A 17405-nucleotide genomic window follows, 5' to 3' on the forward strand; every position below is an offset into this window, starting at 1 on the left:
AAAAAAAAAAAAAAAAAAAAAAAAAAGTAATACTTGGAGAGTGAAGAGGAAAGGAAATTCTTTGCAGATGAGGTGGTGACACAAATGTCCAGGGATGCCGGGCGCGGTGGCTCATGCCTGTAGTCCCAGCACTTTAAAAGGCTGAGGTGGGCGGATCACCTGAGGTCAGGAGTTCAAGACCAGCCTGACCAACATGGAGAAACTTCGTCTCTACTAAAAGTACAAAAAATTAACTGGGTATGGTGGCGCATACCTGTAATCCTAGCTACTCGGAAGGCTAAGCAGGAGAATCGCTTGAGCCCGGGAGGCGGAGGTTGTGGTGAGTTGAGATCGTGTCGTTGCACTCCAGCCTGGGCAACAAGAGCAAGACTCTGTCTCAAACAACAACAACAACAACAGCAAAGGTCCCGGGACGGGGCCAAGCTTGGCATTCTGGAGGACTGTGATATGATTGGGGAGACACACACCCTATGTGGTGGCTTAGTAGTGTCTTTTGGCTCCAGGCAGAATGTGGAACGAGGACATCCCCATTTGAGGGCAAGAAGTGGGTGCAGACAGGATGCTGGGTTATGCACGGACCTGTGTAACACTGGCAGGGTAATGGTGCTTGAGTGGTGCCGGCATAGGGGTGTGTGTGTGTGTGTGTGTGTGAGCACACATGTATCAGTATCTGCCAAACCACTGTCGGCAGCAGGCTTCAAGCAGGTCCCTGGCCCACAGAGTGAAACGATCCCCATTCCTTCCTCCCCCAGACCTGTGCACACCGATATGAGGCGCGGCAGCGAGTGGACCAGATCCTGGAGACACGGGATATGATTGGTCGCTGCTTTGTGCTAAGCCAGGACCTGGCCATCCGGGATGAGTTGGATGGTGGGGAATGGAAGTTCTGTGAAGGGCGCCCCCAAGGCCATGAACAATTTGGGTTCTGCCAGCAGGGCACAGCTGCCGCCTTCTCCCCTGATAGCCACTACCTCCTCTTTGGGGCCCCAGGAACCTATAATTGGAAGGGTGAGTCACTCCTCGGGGAGGGGAGAAGGGACCAAAACCTCCTCTCACCTCAGAGACAGGGCTGAGGACAGCACATGGCCAAGCATGACCACGTGTGCACTGCTGTATGGCCCCAGGGCACTGCCATGCCTTCCACCCCACTGAGCTAGTGCACACGTGAATGTGGGGGGTACCGCTTTTCCCTTGCATGGCCAAGGGTTCCTCAACATGCTGGCATGAGCCCCAAGTGCACACTGGGCCTGCAGCTGGGGCCTGCATGCTCCAACACACTAGCCCACACCTCATCACTGCCATTCCCGTCTCCGCACGCTGCTGCTGGCTGAGCTGACACTTGGTGAGTGTGATGCCACGACTGGGGGACCCCAGGAAGCCTGGGTTTGGGAGGGGGTGGAGAGAGGGCTGGAAAGAAGAGGAGGGGCTTCCCTGTGTACCTGTCTAACTCAGAGTCTGGCCTGAGGGGTGCTCCCTGTGCCCTGCCCCGGCACTAACAGGACTGTCCTTGCAGGCACAGCCAGGGTGGAGCTCTGTGCACAGGGCTCAGCGGACCTGGCAGACCTGGACGACGGGCCCTACGAGGCGGGGGGTGAGAAGCAGCAGGACCCCCGCCTCATCCCGGTCCCTGCCAACAGCTACTTTGGTAGGGACCCCTCCCCGGCCCAGAGCCGCTCTAATCCTCTGCTCCTCTCTCTTGTCCTCCCTCTCCATGCTCCCATCCTTCTGTCTGTTTCTGTCTCTCACCCTGTCTGTCTTTCTCTCTGGCTGTGATCTCTCTGGTCTCTTTTCTCTCTCTACTTCTTCTTCTTTCACCTTTTTCTGGCCTTTCTGTGGCTCTGTCTCGCTACTCTGTGGCCCCTTCTCTGGATGTCCCCTCCCTGGTGTCTCCCCCCACCCCCCACAGGGTTGCTTTTTGTGACCAACATTGATAGCTCAGACCCCGACCAGCTGGTGTATAAAACTTTGGACCCTGCTGACCGGCTCCCAGGACCAGCCGGAGACTTGGCCCTGAATAGCTACTTAGGTTTGTAAGCTCCCACCTCCTGGACTCTAGGGTCGTGGCCCAGCCTCCCCTCCTTCCCCAGGGAACTCGAACTCTGCTGCCTTATAATCTCCTCCTCCCCAACACAACCCAGGGAGACACACATTGGGCCCAAATTGCAGAGAAGAGCTGGGTCCAGTGACCAGGCCTAAGAAGAGGAGGCCCCAAGGGTGATGGCCTCTGGGGCTGTGAGCCAGGGGTCTCCATAGAGGAAGATCCAGGTGGAGTGAGAGGGCCAGGGCTGAGGATATCCTGGGAAGGACAGTCCTGCCTTCTAGGGGGACTTCTCCTGAGGGATGGATGGTGGGCACATACTGAAGAAAGGGCTAGTGTTGTTGGTAAGTCCCTCTCATTGTCTCATCTGCATCCCTCTGCAGAGGAGGAGGAAACCAGGCCTGGGAGATGTTTGGGGGAAGCAGGCTCTCTTTCAATCCCCCTTGTCTCCCCCTCATCCATGCGAAGACTTCCCCTCCCTGCCAGGATGAGGCAGTGGGGGGAAAGAGGTGCACTGGGTGGGACTGGGGCTTGAGAAGGACTGGCCCTCTCCTCTAGCTCCCTGGGTGTGGGCAGGGTGGGGCCGCTGCACTTGGCCTCCTGCCTGGGCTCCTGGCTTTCTGAGCCATCACCTTTCTCTCTCCTGCCCCGTCCCTGAGGTTGACCTCACTGCACTTTTTGCGCCAAGCTTGTCTCTGGGCCTAGTGGGTGTGGGGAGCTGCCGGGCCCTGTGGGGAGGAAGAACTAGCCAGCTGTGGTGCTGATGACTTGCAGGGAACCTATCTTTCTGCTCTTAACTTGGGGGAGGGGGCAGGGGCCAGGGGAACTGTGACTCGGCTCTTAGCCTGTGGGGAGGGGGCAAGGGCCAGGGGAACTATGACTCGGCTCTTAGCCTGTGGGGAGGGGGCAGGGGCCGGGGAGCCGTGACACACCCCAGCTTCTGAGGCTTGGGGTTAAGACTCAGGGGTAAGTCACCTTTCCCCCAGGTTTCTCTATCGACTCGGGGAAAGGTCTGGTGCGTGCAGAAGAGCTGAGCTTTGTGGCTGGGGCTCCCCGTGCCAACCACAAGGGTGCCGTGGTCATCCTGCGCAAGGACAGCGCCAGTCGCCTGGTGCCCGAGGCTATGCTGTCTGGGGAGCGCCTGACCTCCGGCTTCGGCTACTCGCTGGCTGTGGCTGACCTCAACAGTGATGGGTGAGTGGGTGCAGGGCCGTGCCACCTGGGGGAGGCTGGGTCCAGGAGGTATGAGTGGCCTTTGGCACCTCCTGCTGGCTCCTCTGGCCAGAGAGGACCCACACTGAATGTTTCCCTCTCTCCATAGCTGGCCAGACCTGATAGTGGGTGCCCCCTACTTCTTTGAGCGCCAAGAAGAGCTGGGGGGTGCTGTGTATGTGTACTTGAACCAGGGGGGCCACTGGACCGGAATCTCCCCACTCCGACTCTGTGGCTCCCCTGACTCCATGTTCGGGATCAGCCTGGCTGTCCTGGGGGACGTCAACCAAGATGGCTTTCCAGGTGTGACTGGGAACTGGAAAGGCTCAGGGGAGGGAGGGGCCTGAGGAGGGATGGGGGAGCCCCTCAGAGGTCAGGGCGTGGTCTTCTGAGGACCCAGGGAGAGAGGGTCCCTGGGCTTATGTCTGAGGTCAGGGAGTGGTCTTCTGAGGACCCAGGGAGAGAGGGTCCCTGGGCTTACGTCTGAGGTCAGGGCGTGGTCTTCTGAGGACCCAGGGAGAGAGGGTCCCTGGGCTTACGTCTGAGCTTTACCATTTCCCAGCTTTCTGACCTTGGCAAGTTGCCCAACCTTTTTGCGTTAGTAATATCTGCGGGGAGTGGCCAAGAGGATTGAAGACGATGTTTATAGAGTGCCTGGGATTTTGTAGCCTCCCAATAAAACAGAAAACAGACCTGAGTGACTGGGGGAGAGTTGAGGCCTGGACCTCGTCTGTGCTCCCAGACAGCGGGACTGCCTTTTCCTTGTGCCCTGCAGATATTGCAGTGGGTGCCCCCTTTGATGGGGACGGGAAAGTTTTCATCTACCATGGGAGCAGCCTGGGCGTAGTCGCCAAACCTTCACAGGTGAAGGGAGTCGCTGGGATGAGGGAGTGGGTGTGTGGGTGGAATCAGGGCAGCAGAGGCATCAGGGGAGGCAGAGGCCTGCGGGAGGTGGGACTGGGGGAGGCTGACAGCCGGTTCTCTAGGTGCTGGAGGGCGAGGCTGTGGGCATCAAGAGCTTCGGCTACTCCCTGTCAGGCAACTTGGATATGGATGGGAACCAATACCCTGACCTGCTGGTGGGCTCCCTGGCTGACACCGCCGTGCTCTTCAGGTGAGCCCCCCAGTGCCTTCTCCCTCCCTGAGGCCATGAGCCTCTCCCTGTGACCCTGACCCCCACCCCAGGGCCAAATCTGATGCTTAAGAGTGTTTCCCAGCCTCACGTTCTCATGTTTCTTGTGCCTTTGACTCTCCAATCCCAGGGCCAGACCCGTCCTCCATGTCTCCCATGAGGTCTCTATTGCCCCTCGAAGCATCGACCTGGAGCAGCCCAACTGTGCCGGTGGCCACTCGGTCTGGTGAGGCGGGATCGGGGGGGCACCTGGACCCTGGCAGCTTCTCCTGCCCTCCTCTTGATCCCTTTATCTTCGCAGTTTGGGGCTGGGTTGGGGCTGTGACAGGATGTGACAGATGGGTGGGGGTGGGGGCCTTGGCCCATCAGCCTCGTTTGGCTCAGGAGCCACCCTTTGCCCCCGCAGTGTGGACCTAAGGGTCTGTTTCAGCTACATTGCAGTCCCCAGCAGCTACAACCCTACTGTGGGTGAGTGCGGACCCCCTCCTGCGGCTCACCCTTTTGGGTTTCCCGGAGAAGGGGCTCACTTCAAAGTGGAGAGAAGAGCACCCTGGGGATGGGGTCAGCTGGAATAGCTCCCCGGCTCAGCGGCTCCTCTCCCAACACACCGCAGCCCTGGATTACGTGTTAGACGGGGACACAGACCGGAGGCTCCGGGGCCAGGTTCCCCGTGTGACCTTCCTGAGCCGTAGCCCAGATGAACCCAAGCACCAGGCCTCGGGCACCGTGTGGCTGAAGCACCAGCATGACCGCGTCTGTGGAGACGCCATGTTCCAGCTCCAGGTGGACACTGACCCCTTGGCTTCTGAGGGTCATTGTCATGGCACCATCTCTTTTCCATGACTCCTCTTAGCTGCTTCTTCCTGAGCACACACGTGCCTTTCTCTAAGACCTAGACAGGTGGGAAACCTGTCTTCTGAGCTCACTTCCTCCTCACCTGCTGCCCCTCTTGTCATCTCTGCACTCCCTGGAGGAGGAGATGGCAACTTTTATGATCACATCTGGTCCTCAAAGCCCTGAATCCCGGGTTTCCCCTCTTCCCTACCCATCTTTCTCCCTCCTCCTTGCTCAGTTCTCCAACTCTCTCCTCCATCTCCCTAAGCTTCCTTCCAAGTTTCAGAATTGGTCCTACATGTGGCAGGGGCACTGAGCAGGGCTGAGGCCGGGGGATTGTTCCCGCGACGAATGGCCCTTCCTCTTCCTAGGAAAACATCAAAGACAAGCTTCGGGCCATTGTAGTGACCTTGTCCTACAGTCTGCAGACCCCTCGGCTCCGACGACAGGCTCCTGGCCAGGGGCTGCCCCCAGTGGCTCCCATCCTCAATGCCCATCAGCCCAGCACCCAGCGGGCAGAGGTGAGCATGGGTTCTGGTTTGGCCCGGGAGGAGGAGCGGGGAGGGCAAAGATCATGGTCCCTCCACAGTGACACCCATTCATAGCTCACAGAGTTCCTTCATCTTTGCTACTCCGGTAATTCGTCATATCTCTAGGTGCCCAAATGACCATGTGTTCCTAGTCAAGGGGACAGAGCTCCTTTGCTCCATGTATTCAGTCCAGGGCTCAAGTTGATGGGATTCCTTCATCTTCAAATGTGGCCTCCAAGCCCTTGAAGTCACTTTCATCCCACTCAGTTGGAAGAGGTGACATGAAGCCCCTTGCATGGCTTTTATGGCCGGCCCAGAAGTGGTGCCCTGGCCTTCTCTTTGTGTTCTAAATCTGAACCTCAGTTACACGCACATAGCTGGGGCAGTGTGGCCAGCTCTTGACTTGCAGCTAGTCTCCACCATGGCTTGGTAGTGCTCCCATTGTTTTACTCGTCTCCAGAGGAGAGAATCACACGGCTAGTAAACCCCAGATCTGAGAGTGGAGCACAGGTTGTTTAATCCTGTGATCCTCTAACCCACCGTATGCCATGGTGACAGGTTTGCCCCCTGCCTTACCCCCTAGGAATGCCCCTTGTCTAATGCCTCTCCCCAGATCCACTTCCTGAAGCAAGGCTGTGGTGAAGACAAGATCTGCCAGAGCAATCTACAGTTGGTCCGTGCCCGCTTCTGTGCCCGGGTCAGCGACACAGAATTCCAGCCTCTGCCCATGTGAGGGGGGCAGAGAGCAGCGGAGGGAGGGGCGGGTGGGCCAGAGTTCAAGGAATGAGAGAAAACCCCCTCAGAAGGACCAGTCAGAGGGAGGGACTTAGCTGAGAGGGCAGAAGGTGGAAGAGGACCTGCCGATGACTTAGGAGACTGAGCTGAGGGGCCGGGCGCAGTGACTCAAGCCTGTAATCCCAGCACTTTGGGAGGCCGAGGCGGGTGGATCACCCAAGGCCAGGAGTTCCAGACATCCAGTAACCCCATCTCTACTAAAAATATAAAAATTAGCTGGGCATGATGGTGCATGGCTGTAATCCCAGCTGCTTGGGAGGCTGAGGCAGGAGAATCACTTGAGCCTGGGACGCAGAGGTTGCAGAGAGCCAAGATTGTGGCATTGCACTCCAGCCTGGGCAAGAAGAACGAAACTCCGTCTTAAAAAAAAAAATAAAATGGCTGAGATGAGGGTCAGTGATGGGATGTGGGGGCTCCCATGGCAAGGAATAGCAATCCTTCACAGTACACTAATCATATGCAGTCTACATACATCTCATTGATTAGTCTTCAGACCTCTGTGAGGTAGGAATTATTAGTCTCATTTTATAGATGGAGAACTGAGGCCTAGAGAGGTTAAGTTACTTGCCCAAGGAAAGTAATGCTGGAACTGAGATGAGGACGGAGGTCCCCTGACTCCCAGTCGTGTGTACAGAGGCTTGAGGCTTGGACCGGTGTGATGGGGACCTGGAGTGGGAGGAGAGGCTCAGGGAGTGAAGGCAGGTGCTGGGGGAGCTGGCCGGGAGCGGCAGTGGTTAGGGGAGGTGTTCAGGACTTAGCAGGAGTGGGGTCTGACTCTCCAGGGATGCAGACGGAACAACAGCCCTGTTTGCACTGAGTGGGCAGCCGGTCATTGGCCTGGAGCTGATGGTCACCAATCTGCCATCGGACCCAGCCCAGCCCCAGGCTGATGGGGATGATGCCCATGAAGCCCAGCTCCTGGTCATGCTTCCTTCCTCACTGCATTACTCAGGAGTCCGGGCCCTGGACCCTGCGGTGAGGACCTGGGGGCAGGATGGGGTGGGGTCTTGAGGGGCTCCAGGCACCCAAACTGACCTCACCTTCTTTCCATTCCAGGAGAAGCCACTCTGCCTGTCCAATGAGAATGCCTCCCATGTTGAGTGTGAGCTGGGGAACCCCATGAAGAGAGGTGCCCAGGTTGGCATATCTGCCCTTATCTCTGTGTGAGCGCCCGCTCTGTAAGCCTGTAGACCACCTCAGACTGGAATCTCTTCTCACCCTGGCCTAGGTCACCTTCTACCTCATCTTTAGCACCTCAGGGATCAGCATTGAGACCACGGAACTGGAGGTGAAGCTGCTGTTGGCCACGTAAGCCTGGCGGGGCCAGAGGATGCGGTGGGGGCAGTCATATGGGCCTCATCCGACCCTTGGGAGGTGCCTGTGCCTGATGTCCACTCTTGCACCTGCCCACTCTTCAGGATCAGTGAGCAGGAGCTGCATCTAGTCTCTGCACGAGCCCGTGTCTTTATTGAGCTGCCACTGTCCATTGCAGGGTGAGCCTGGCCCAAGAGGGCACCTCCATTGGAGGGAGGGGGCATTTCCACTTCCAAACCCTGGCCAGGGCCCTGCCTTTATTCAGCCAGGCCCCAGACCTTCTCACCCCTCTTCTGACCTCTCCATGCCAGGATGGCCATTCCCCAGCAACTCTTCTTCTCTGGCGTGGTGAGGGGTGAGAGCGCCATGCAGTCTGAGCGGGATGTGGGCAGCAAGGTCAAGTATGAGGTCACGGTAAGTGTCAGGGGTGAGGCACCTCCACGGTCGCCCTTGGCCCCTTGGCACAGTGGAGACGCTGAGCCATGTCCCCAGGGCTGGGGCTGTTTTACCATGCTGGTCTAGCGAGTTTGAGGCCTCTGCCCTGCACCTGGACCTTGGCTGTGGGTGGATGTTTCTGCTGGGGCCTCACTTGACCATTTCCTTGTTGTTCTATCTGGCTGTCTCACCTGCTGGTCTGGTAGGCCATGAGAGTCCAGGAAAGCGTCTCTGCTGTGAGCCTCAGCTGGGGGATGGGAACATGGGGCTGGGGTTAATGTCTCTTCCTAGAACTCTGCCTTTGCTTGGCTGGAGCTTCTCCTTACACCTTCCAGGGACACTTCCAGGTTTTCCTGGATTTGGTAGGCGGAGAGAATGGTGCCTGGTGGGGTCTGGGATCCCAAGTCTTTGTTGAAATTGTTTCCAGAGGGCCTTCTTTTCAGTCCTTGCTCCTTCCATCTCTGTGGATTTAAGATCCCCTTGAAAACTGAGTTTCTTGGCTGGGCACAGTGGCTCATGCCTGTAATCACACCACTCTAGGAGGCCAAGGTGGCAGGACTGTTTGAGCCCAGAAGTTAGAGACTGGCCTGGGCAACACAGTCAGATCCTGTCTCTACAAAAATTGAAAAACAAAACAAAACAAAAAAAACAACTGAGGTCCCTCCTCTCATACTCTCCTTTTCCCGCAGGTCTCCAACCAAGGCCAGTCACTCAAAACCCTGGGCTCTGCCTTCCTCAACATCATGTGGCCCCATGAGATTGCCAATGGGAAGTGGCTGCTGTACCCGATGCGGGTGGAGCTGGAGGGCGGTCAGGGGCCTGGGCAGAAAGGGCTTTGCTCTCCTAGGCCCAACATCCTCCACCTGGTGAGGCTTAGGTGGGGGTGGGGTTACATGTTGGGAGGGATGTCATGGGGGGGCCAGGGGAGTGAGTGTGGTGATGGGCCAGGAGGAAGGTGGTGGGGAGGAGATTCGATCTCAGGACTGCTGTGATTGGAGGGACACTCACTGGGACCCCCCTTTCCACGTCCAGGATGTGGACAGTAGGGATAGGAGGCGGCGGGAGCTGGAGCCGCCTGAGCAGCAGGAGCCTGGTGAGCAGCAGGAGCCCAGCATGTCCTGGTGGCCAGTGTCCTCTGCTGAGAAGAAGAAAAACATCACCCTGGTGAGGGCGGGCCAGACTCGGTGCAGCCAGAATGGGGGTGTGCGGTGTGGGGCACAGAGCTCCAGGGTGCTATGTGTCCAGGGAGGGTAGCCTGTTGAGATACGTGATGATCAAACACCCAGGGCAAGTTGATCAGATGGTTCCCGTCACAACTCATGGGAGGGGGCGCCTGGGAGGCAGTTGCTGACATTGCAGAGCCCCTTCCCGCCCAGCCCCTGCAAGTGCTCGCTCCAGAGCAGGTCACTCCACCTGAAGCCAGTTAGCCAGGCAGTCGATTCTCCTCATGTTTATATAAAGCATTATATTGTATAGGCGATGGGATGGGGTTAGTCCATCCTCACACTGTGAGGCCTGTTTGTTGTTCTTTTTTTTTTTTTTGAGACAGAGTTTCGCTCTTGTTACCCAGGCTGGAGTGCAATGGCGCAATCTCGGCTCACCGCAACCTCCGCCTCCCGGGTTCAGGCAATTCTCCTGCCCCAGCCTCCTGAGTCGCTGGGATTACAGGCACGCGCCACCATGCCCAGCTAATTTTTTGTATTTTTAGTAGAGACGGGGTTTCACCATGTTGACCAGAATGGTCTCGATCTCTTGACCTCGTGATCCACCCGCCTCGGCCTCCCACAGTGCTGGGATTACAGGCTTGAGCCACCGCGCCCGGCCTCTTTTGAATTCTTATAAGATAAAAAAGTCAATTTGTATAAGGACACATGCTCAATTTTTCCAATATTAAAAACGCTAAGTTATTTTTTGTTGTTGTTGAGACGGAGTCTCACTCTGTCACCCACGCTGGAGTGCAGTGGCATGATCTCAGCTCACTGCAACCTCTGCCTCCCGGGTTCAAGTGATTCTCCTTCCCCGGACTCCCGAGGGACTATAGGCGTGCACCACCATGCCCGGTTAATTTTTGTATTTTTAGTAGAGACGGGGTTTCACCGTGTTGGCCAGGCTAGCTGGTCTCGAACTCCTGACCTTAAGTGATCTTCCTCCCTCCACCTCCCAAAATGCTCGGATTACAGGTGTGAGCCATGTGCTCAGCAAAAACGATAAATTCTAAAAGTTCTAATAATTAAGACGACAGTAAATTGTATATGATTCATTAAGCCTATTCCTTTTGAGCAGCTTTGCTTTCCCTTTTTCTGCTTGTTTCGCAGAGTAGTGTTGTTTAGGTGAAGGTACTGAGCAGATCCACACCTGCTCTGTGCCCCTCCCTGCTAGGATGGCACTGGCAGTGAGAACATGGTGGGGACGTAGATTAGGAGGGTTTTTCGTCTGATTGTAAGGAGGTGGAGGTAAACCCCAGGTAGAGCCAAGGAGACCCTTTGCAGGGGAATGTCAGCAGCTACAGCAGTCCCCACCCTGGGCCCTCAGCTCCCCTGGGAATATGACATGAGGCTTCCCTGGGAACATGACCTGAGGTGAAGCAAAGAACGCCAGGGGCGGTAGGACCCTGTGTCATGGCTGTTGTTCTGTTACATGGATAGTCCTCCCTTCTCCATGTGACCGATTTCCTCTGAGAGGCCTCCTTTTTAAATGGGAACTTTGAAATAGAGTCTTGTTTTAATGTTAAAATTTATTTATTTATTTAAATGACAAAAATTATATTTATCATGTATAACATGATATTTTGAACTATGTATATACTGTGGAATGGCTGTATTGAGCTAATTAACATATGCATCACCTCGAATATTTATTTTTGCGGTAAGAACATTTAAAATCTATTCTTTTAGTGATTTTCAAGAATACAATATGTTGTTATTAACTAGAGTCCCCATGCTGGGCAATAGATCTCCTGAATAGATCTCTCTTCCTTCTAGCTGAAACTTTGTACCTTTTGACCACCATCTCCTCCATCTCCCCAACCGTCCCCACCCCGACCCTGGCTCTGGGTAACAACCATTCTACTCTCTGCTTCTATGAGTTCAACTTTCAGATGCCACATATAAGTGAGATAATGCAGTATTTGTCTTTCTGAGTCTGGCTTAGTTTGCTTAACATAATGTCTAAAGTAGATTGTTTTACAAAAGAGGCAGAAGGTCTTGCTTTTAGACAGTATGGCTAAGGATTCTTGAATGGCTCAAAAGTGGCAAAATGAAAGGTAACTCAAAGAATTCAGACACCGTCAAAGCCATTCTTCTGAGTCTGGATTGCGGCGCGATGAATATAACATAACTTTCAGGCCAACAGGTCATGAGGTGGTGATTGGGCCAAATGGATTTAGTTCAGTCCTGGACAGAACGGATCCTGAGTCCCCTGTCCCTCCAGGAGCTTCTGAGGCAGCCTCCTCCTCCTTCAAGGAGTTTGGGTTTAGGGCCGGGGTGTGGCTTTGCCGAATATGGACCTGAGTTCAAATATTTGCTCCACTGCTCACTAGCTTTGCTAGCGCGTGACCTGAGGCAGGTCACTTCGCTTCCTTGGGCCTCCTCAGTTCCTTCCTTTGAAAAATGAGATGATAATCACGTGTACCTTGCAGGACTGTTGAGAAGCTTAAATGAGAGAAGTGCCCGACAATAGTAGGTGCTCAATAAATGGGACTGTCATTAGGTAACATAAGCATCAGTTGGGAAGCTACTCTGCCTGTGTTGTCAACAGATTCCCCTTCATGCTGCCCCCACCCCATGCATTTCAAAGCCAAATAGCTCAGCTTTGGGGTGGGCAGCTATTTCAGACCATAAGATTAGTCTGAGAAGACCTCCTGGAGGAGGGGAGTTCAAGGTCAAGTAAGGAAAATGGGAGAGATGGCAGGCTCAGCAGGGTGGAGCTGAGTGGCTTAGACCCCGTCCGTCCTTATTTCCAGGACTGCGCCCGGGGCACGGCCAACTGTGTGGTGTTCAGCTGCCCACTCTACAGCTTCGACCGAGCGGCTGTGCTGCGTGTCTGGGGCCGTCTCTGGAACAGCACCTTTCTGGAGGTGAGGATACCACTGGGGCTCCAGTCTGTGTTTCTTCTTCCCCCAAAGCCCCTCCAGGACTCACTTCTCCTCCTCCCTCCTCACTGTCCAAATGCAGCATCCTTTTTATCTTTTTTTTTTTTTTTTGAGGCAGTCTTGCTCTGTCCCCCAGGCTGGAGAATAGTGGCACGATCTCAGCTCACTGGAGTATCTGCCTCCCGAGTTCAAGAGATTCTTCTGCCTCAGCCTCCCAAGTAGCTGGGATTACAGGCATTTGCCACTACACCCAGCTAATTTTTATATTTTTCATAGAAATGGGGTTTTGCCATGTTGGCCAGGCTGGTCTCAAACTCCTGACCTCAAGTGATCCACCTCCCTTGACCTCCCAAAGTGCTGGGATTACAGGTGTGAGCCACTGTGTCCAGCCCAAATGCAGCATACTCTTAACTGAAACCAGGCAGAAACATCCTCTGTATTGGGCACCATTCCATTTATAATTTCAGGAGGTAACAGGAAGGAAGGGAGTCATGGGACATTTAGGAGAAGGGTCTCCTTCCCTGTTCCTTTAGGAGTACTCAGCTGTGAAGTCCCTGGAACTGATTGTCCGAGCCAACATCACAGTGAAGTCCTCTATAAAGAACCTGCTGCTCCGAGATGCCTCCACAGTGGTGAGCTGCAGGGCTGGGGGATGGGTGGGGAGCACTCTCTTCTTTCCTGCTCCCTCCAGCTCTTGCTCCATTGGCCCCTTGCTCCCCAGATCCCGGTGATGGTATACTTGGACCCCGTGGCTGTGGTGGCAGAAGGAGTGCCCTGGTGGGTTATCCTCCTGGCTGTACTTGCCGGGCTGCTGGTGCTGGCACTGCTGGTGCTGCTCCTGTGGAAGGTGAGACTTGGGGGATGGTGGGGCTGATGGGGGCGGACTTCCTGGTCGGGTGGGCAGCCTTTTGTACTGTGGTTCTCTCACCTACCCACTCATGTCTTCAGCAAATCTGCACTGAATACTTACCCTGCATGTCTCAGGAACTCTATTAGCCCCTGGATGTTTCAAAGATAAATCAGATGCAGGCTTGGCTGTGGTGAGTCATGCCTGTAATGCTAGCACTTTCGGAGGCCAAGGCGTGTGGATCACTTGAGATCAGGAGTTTGAGACCAGCCTGGCCAACATGGTAAAAACTCATCTCTACTAAAAATACAAAATTAGCCGGGCATGGTGGCATGCACCTGTAGACCAGCTGCTGGGGAGGCTGAGGCAGGAGAACCGATTGAACCAGAAAGCGGGAGTTGCAGTAAGTTGAGATGGCGCCGTTGCACTTCAGCTTGGGTGACAGACAGAGACTCCGTCTGAAAACAAACAAACAAAAAACTCCAAAAACAAACAACCCCCCCCAAAAAAAAACCCAAAAACAGCAAAAAAAGAAGAAATCAGATGCCGATCTCGTTCTCAGGGGTTCTGTAGTCTGGTGGGGTGGGAGTGGTGAGCCTGTAGGCAAGGAGAAGGCAGAAAGCGTTGAGTTGAGAAAATGCAGTGGGAGTTTAGCGGGAAAAAGGCTTGAGGAGGGGCACTAGAAGCAGTCCTTAGAGGGGGTGGGGTAGTAGGGTTAGGGCGTAAGGAGATGAGGTGGGTGGGGTCCAGCCAGACCATGGTAGGCAAAGTCACAGAGGCAGAGAAGTGTGGTCTGCCTTAACTAGAACGTGGCAGTGAGCACCGGAAAGGTAACAGTGGCTAAGAAGGCCGACAAGCATGGAGAACGGCCTCCAGGGAACCGCCCTTAGGGTGGAACTCGGAGCTTCCACATACCAGGCTCTGCATGGAAGCATTCTTGTATGCACAGAGCTGTATACAGAATCACATTGGCATCCAGGGCTCAATGTAAAAATACACACATGCACACATCAGTACAGGACATCACGAATATCACCAGGGGTCATATGCTGAGCCATCTGCCACATCTGGGGCTGTGTTCAGAGCCATGCATGTCCTTGGGGCTCTGAAGAACTGCCCCTGCCTGTACCTGCTCCTTGGGATGAATTACAGACTGAGCATACCCTTTGGCAAGTGTGAGTCATCAGTAGACCAGGGTCTGGAGTGGCATCTAAGCTGTTGGGAACCTGCCCAGTCTTAGGGGAGATTGATGCCTCTGTAAAACTGGTCCCAGAATGCTTGCTCCCTGCTCCTATGGAAGGGAGACAGAACAGAGATGGGGACTCCCATCCTTCCTCAATCTTCCCATCCTCTGCCTCCTCTGCCCTGCTTCTCCCTCGACATCCCAGTGTGGCTTCTTCCATCGGAGCAGCCAGCGTTCACCTTTTCCCACCAACTATCACCGGGCCTGTCTGGCTGTGCAGCCTTCGGCTGTGGAAGTTGGGGGTCCAGGGACTGTGGGGTAACTGTTGTGTGTGTGCATGTGTATATGTGTGTGTGGATATGTATGTGTGTGACTAAAAGGAGAATTCCCAGCATTCAGGGGACCAGGAATGTTGAGGGTGAAAGATGAGATTGCATGAGAGTGACGTGAGGTGAGAGGTTACTAGAAGGGTGTGGAGATAAGGGTAAGTCTACACAGCCTGAGGCATGCACAGAGGGTTGGTGGGCTCACAGAGTGTGAGCATGTGGGAGTGTGGGGAGGTCCCATGCATGCTTTTTCTATGGGCATGTGTGCGAGGAGATGAATGTGTAAGGAACTGCTATGCAGTCTGAGCATGTAGGAGTCCTGGGCCTCTGAGTGTGAGTGTGCAAGGGGCACAATCCCAGCCTGGTGTGTAGAGGCCAGCATAGTCCTGATTTAGGGTGAGGCTAGACTACTGTATTGATGGGAGGGGTGCTGTAAGGGGCATGCTGCCCAAGGTATAAGTACACAGGGTGCATGTGTATGAGGCTTGAGAGGCATCATTCCAGAGGCGCAGGGGTCTAGGAAGCCACTTTCTTCCTCAGATCTTGTTTGTGTTTTGGGGGACACTATTGGGTCTCTTAAGAAGCTAGAGTGGGAGGAAATCTTGAGTCAGGTCCTAATGCTCCACTCTCAAGCCTCTCTTTCAGGGGCCAAGGGAGAGGCCCTTGGTCCTGTCTCTTGGACCCCCTCCTGGTCTCTGTCTTGCTGTGAATGAGAACCCAGGGACCCAGCACTGATGGGATCACTGTGGGCGCTGCCCACTGCATTTGATGCTGTTCAGTCTGTCTCCTCTCTGCCACAGTGGGGATGGTGAGGGCGAGGAGCTGCGCTGCGCTAGGTGTCTGCTCCAGGGACCGCAGCTCTTCGGGCTCCTCATGGTCAGGCTTGATGTCTTTATAGATGGGATTCTTCAAACGGGCGAAGCACCCCGAGGCCACCGTGCCCCAGTACCATGCAGTGAAGATTCCTCGGGAAGACCGACAGCAGTTCAAGGAGGAGAAGACGGGCACTATCCTTAGGAACAACTGGGGCAGCCCCCGGCGGGAGGCCCCGGATGCACACCCCATCCTGGCCGCTGACGGGCACCCCGAGCTGGGCCCTGATGGGCATCCAGGGCCAGGCACCGCCTAGGTTCCTGTGTCCAGCCTGGCTTGTGGCTCCCCTCCGCCCCTTCCCCAGAGATGGCTCTTTGGAATGAAGAGGGTAGAGTGGGCTGCTGGTGTCGCAGCAAGATTTGGCAGGATCCGCTTCCTCAGGGGCACAGACCACTCCCACCCACAAGAACTCCTCCACCCAGCTTCCCCTTAGAGTGCTGTGAGATGAGGGCAGGTAAATCAGGGATAGGGTCACGGGGTGAGGTGAGAAGGGCAGGGGTGTCCTGATGCAAAGGTTGGGAGAAGGGATCCTAATCCCTCCCTCCCCCATTCACCCTGTAGAACAGGACCCCAAGGGCCTGGCTCCCTAAGAAGTGCCTTAGCCTAGAGGGTCAGGGAGAAGGCTGTGTCACTGACTCAGGGGCTCCTCCTTTTCTAGTTTCTCCTCTCCTCTGACCTGAGTTTGCTACATCAGTCTAGTGGTTTCATCTATTTATTAAAAAATATTTGAGAACAAAACCTCTGCCTCCTTAGACTCTTTCTCCCTCAGCCTCAGCGTCTCTGATTCTCCTTGGTGCCCTCAGCTCGGGATGAAGTTGGTGGTGGGGAGAGAGGGTCGGGGGGCTTGGCAGGGATGTGTGCACCATGACTTTTGTGACCAGTTCCTGTAGCCTCAGGAGGAAAGCAAGGGGAGCGTTACCACGGGAACAAAGGAAAGGGACAGGGAGCTGTCCTAGAGGACAGGTAGGCAAACGTCGGGAGACCAGTCCAGAAACTTGCAGTTAAGGATCCAAGCGTTTCCTCCCTGTAGTCAGGGTAGAAGTACAGCTTTTTCACTGTCGAAGGAGGCATTGAAGCTAGAGATTGCCCTGGCAGAGGCTGGGGAGAGAGGGACTAGGAGGTGATACGGGAATGGCTTCTCTCACTCTCCTAGGTCCCTCTCAGTGGAAGATAGGTTGGTGGGTGGCTTGTTCTAACTGGAGGCTGGGGAGGAAGCAAATGAGTGCCTTGGGGCTTGGGAATGGTTATTTTACAGCCTTTCCCATGATGTGGGGCCCAACAGGTAGCCACTTGAAGAGAGGGGGCTGTCGTTCCATTTGGACTTCGGAGAACCCAGCCTTTTCAAGATCCTTCCAGGTCTCTCTGGTGAGGCAGCAGCCATCCCCAATGTGTTTCCACGTGGGCTCCACAACTTGCTGCCACATGAGGGCCCAGCTTCCTTGTGGTTCCGCCACGTGCTCCCAGAAAAAGAGCACACCTCCCTGGAAGGGAGGAGAGAGTTAGTGTCGCTTGGCTATGTTCAGACTTTGAACGTATCACGCTGATCAAATTGTCAAACTTCCTGGTGAAGTAGGAGCTGCTGGTCTGAGAGTTCATGGAGCAAACTGTTGTGCCCCTGACCTTTTCTTTCTTTCCTTTTTTTCTTTTTTTGAGATGGAGTCTCACTCTGTCGCCCAGGCTGGAGTGCAGTGGCGCAATCTTGGCTCACTGCAACCTCTGCCTCCCCGGGTTAACCTATTCTCCTGCCTCAGTCTCCCAAGTAGCTGGAATTACAGGCACCCGCCACCACGCCTAGC

At 55.0% G+C, this 17405-nt stretch overlaps 2 protein-coding genes across 6 annotated transcripts in view; one reads left to right on the top strand and one right to left on the bottom strand.

Annotated features, from left to right (window-relative positions):
• ITGA7 (integrin subunit alpha 7) overlaps nt 1-16347 on the top strand; it is a 22223-nt gene extending 5876 nt beyond the window's left edge. Inside the window, exons 4-27 of one of the 5 annotated variants that reach the window (XM_037735177.1) lie at nt 753-1008; nt 1514-1591; nt 1907-2026; nt 3025-3232; nt 3360-3553; nt 4026-4114; nt 4237-4364; nt 4513-4608; nt 4789-4850; nt 4996-5165; nt 5588-5737; nt 6360-6475; nt 7324-7516; nt 7598-7678; nt 7770-7849; nt 7960-8034; nt 8167-8269; nt 8980-9156; nt 9323-9454; nt 12252-12365; nt 12914-13012; nt 13102-13227; nt 14616-14728; nt 15635-16347. In XM_037735177.1, coding sequence (XP_037591105.1) covers nt 753-1008; nt 1514-1591; nt 1907-2026; nt 3025-3232; nt 3360-3553; nt 4026-4114; nt 4237-4364; nt 4513-4608; nt 4789-4850; nt 4996-5165; nt 5588-5737; nt 6360-6475; nt 7324-7516; nt 7598-7678; nt 7770-7849; nt 7960-8034; nt 8167-8269; nt 8980-9156; nt 9323-9454; nt 12252-12365; nt 12914-13012; nt 13102-13227; nt 14616-14728; nt 15635-15695 — 3021 coding nt within the window. In that variant the 3' untranslated portion in view covers nt 15696-16347. Of the gene's footprint in view, nt 1-752; nt 1009-1513; nt 1646-1906; nt 2027-3024; nt 3233-3359; nt 3554-4025; nt 4115-4236; nt 4365-4512; nt 4609-4788; nt 4851-4995; nt 5166-5587; nt 5738-6359; nt 6476-7323; nt 7517-7597; nt 7679-7769; nt 7850-7959; nt 8035-8166; nt 8270-8979; nt 9157-9322; nt 9455-12251; nt 12366-12913; nt 13013-13101; nt 13228-14615; nt 14729-15634 lie in introns of those variants that run through there. The other 4 variants (XM_037735176.1, XM_017519418.1, XM_017519419.1 and 1 more) reach the window with 4 other exon arrangements.
• Nucleotides 16312-17405, bottom strand: part of METTL7B (methyltransferase like 7B) — a 3375-nt gene continuing 2281 nt past the window's right edge. Inside the window, exon 2 of the mRNA XM_017519424.2 lies at nt 16312-17090. Coding sequence (XP_017374913.1) covers nt 16854-17090 — 237 coding nt within the window. The 3' untranslated portion in view covers nt 16312-16853. The remainder of the gene's footprint in view (nt 17091-17405) is intronic.

Source organism: Cebus imitator, unplaced genomic scaffold (assembly GCF_001604975.1).
Source record: "Cebus imitator isolate Cc_AM_T3 unplaced genomic scaffold, Cebus_imitator-1.0 Scaffold741, whole genome shotgun sequence".
Classification (NCBI taxonomy): Eukaryota; Metazoa; Chordata; class Mammalia; order Primates; family Cebidae; genus Cebus; species Cebus imitator.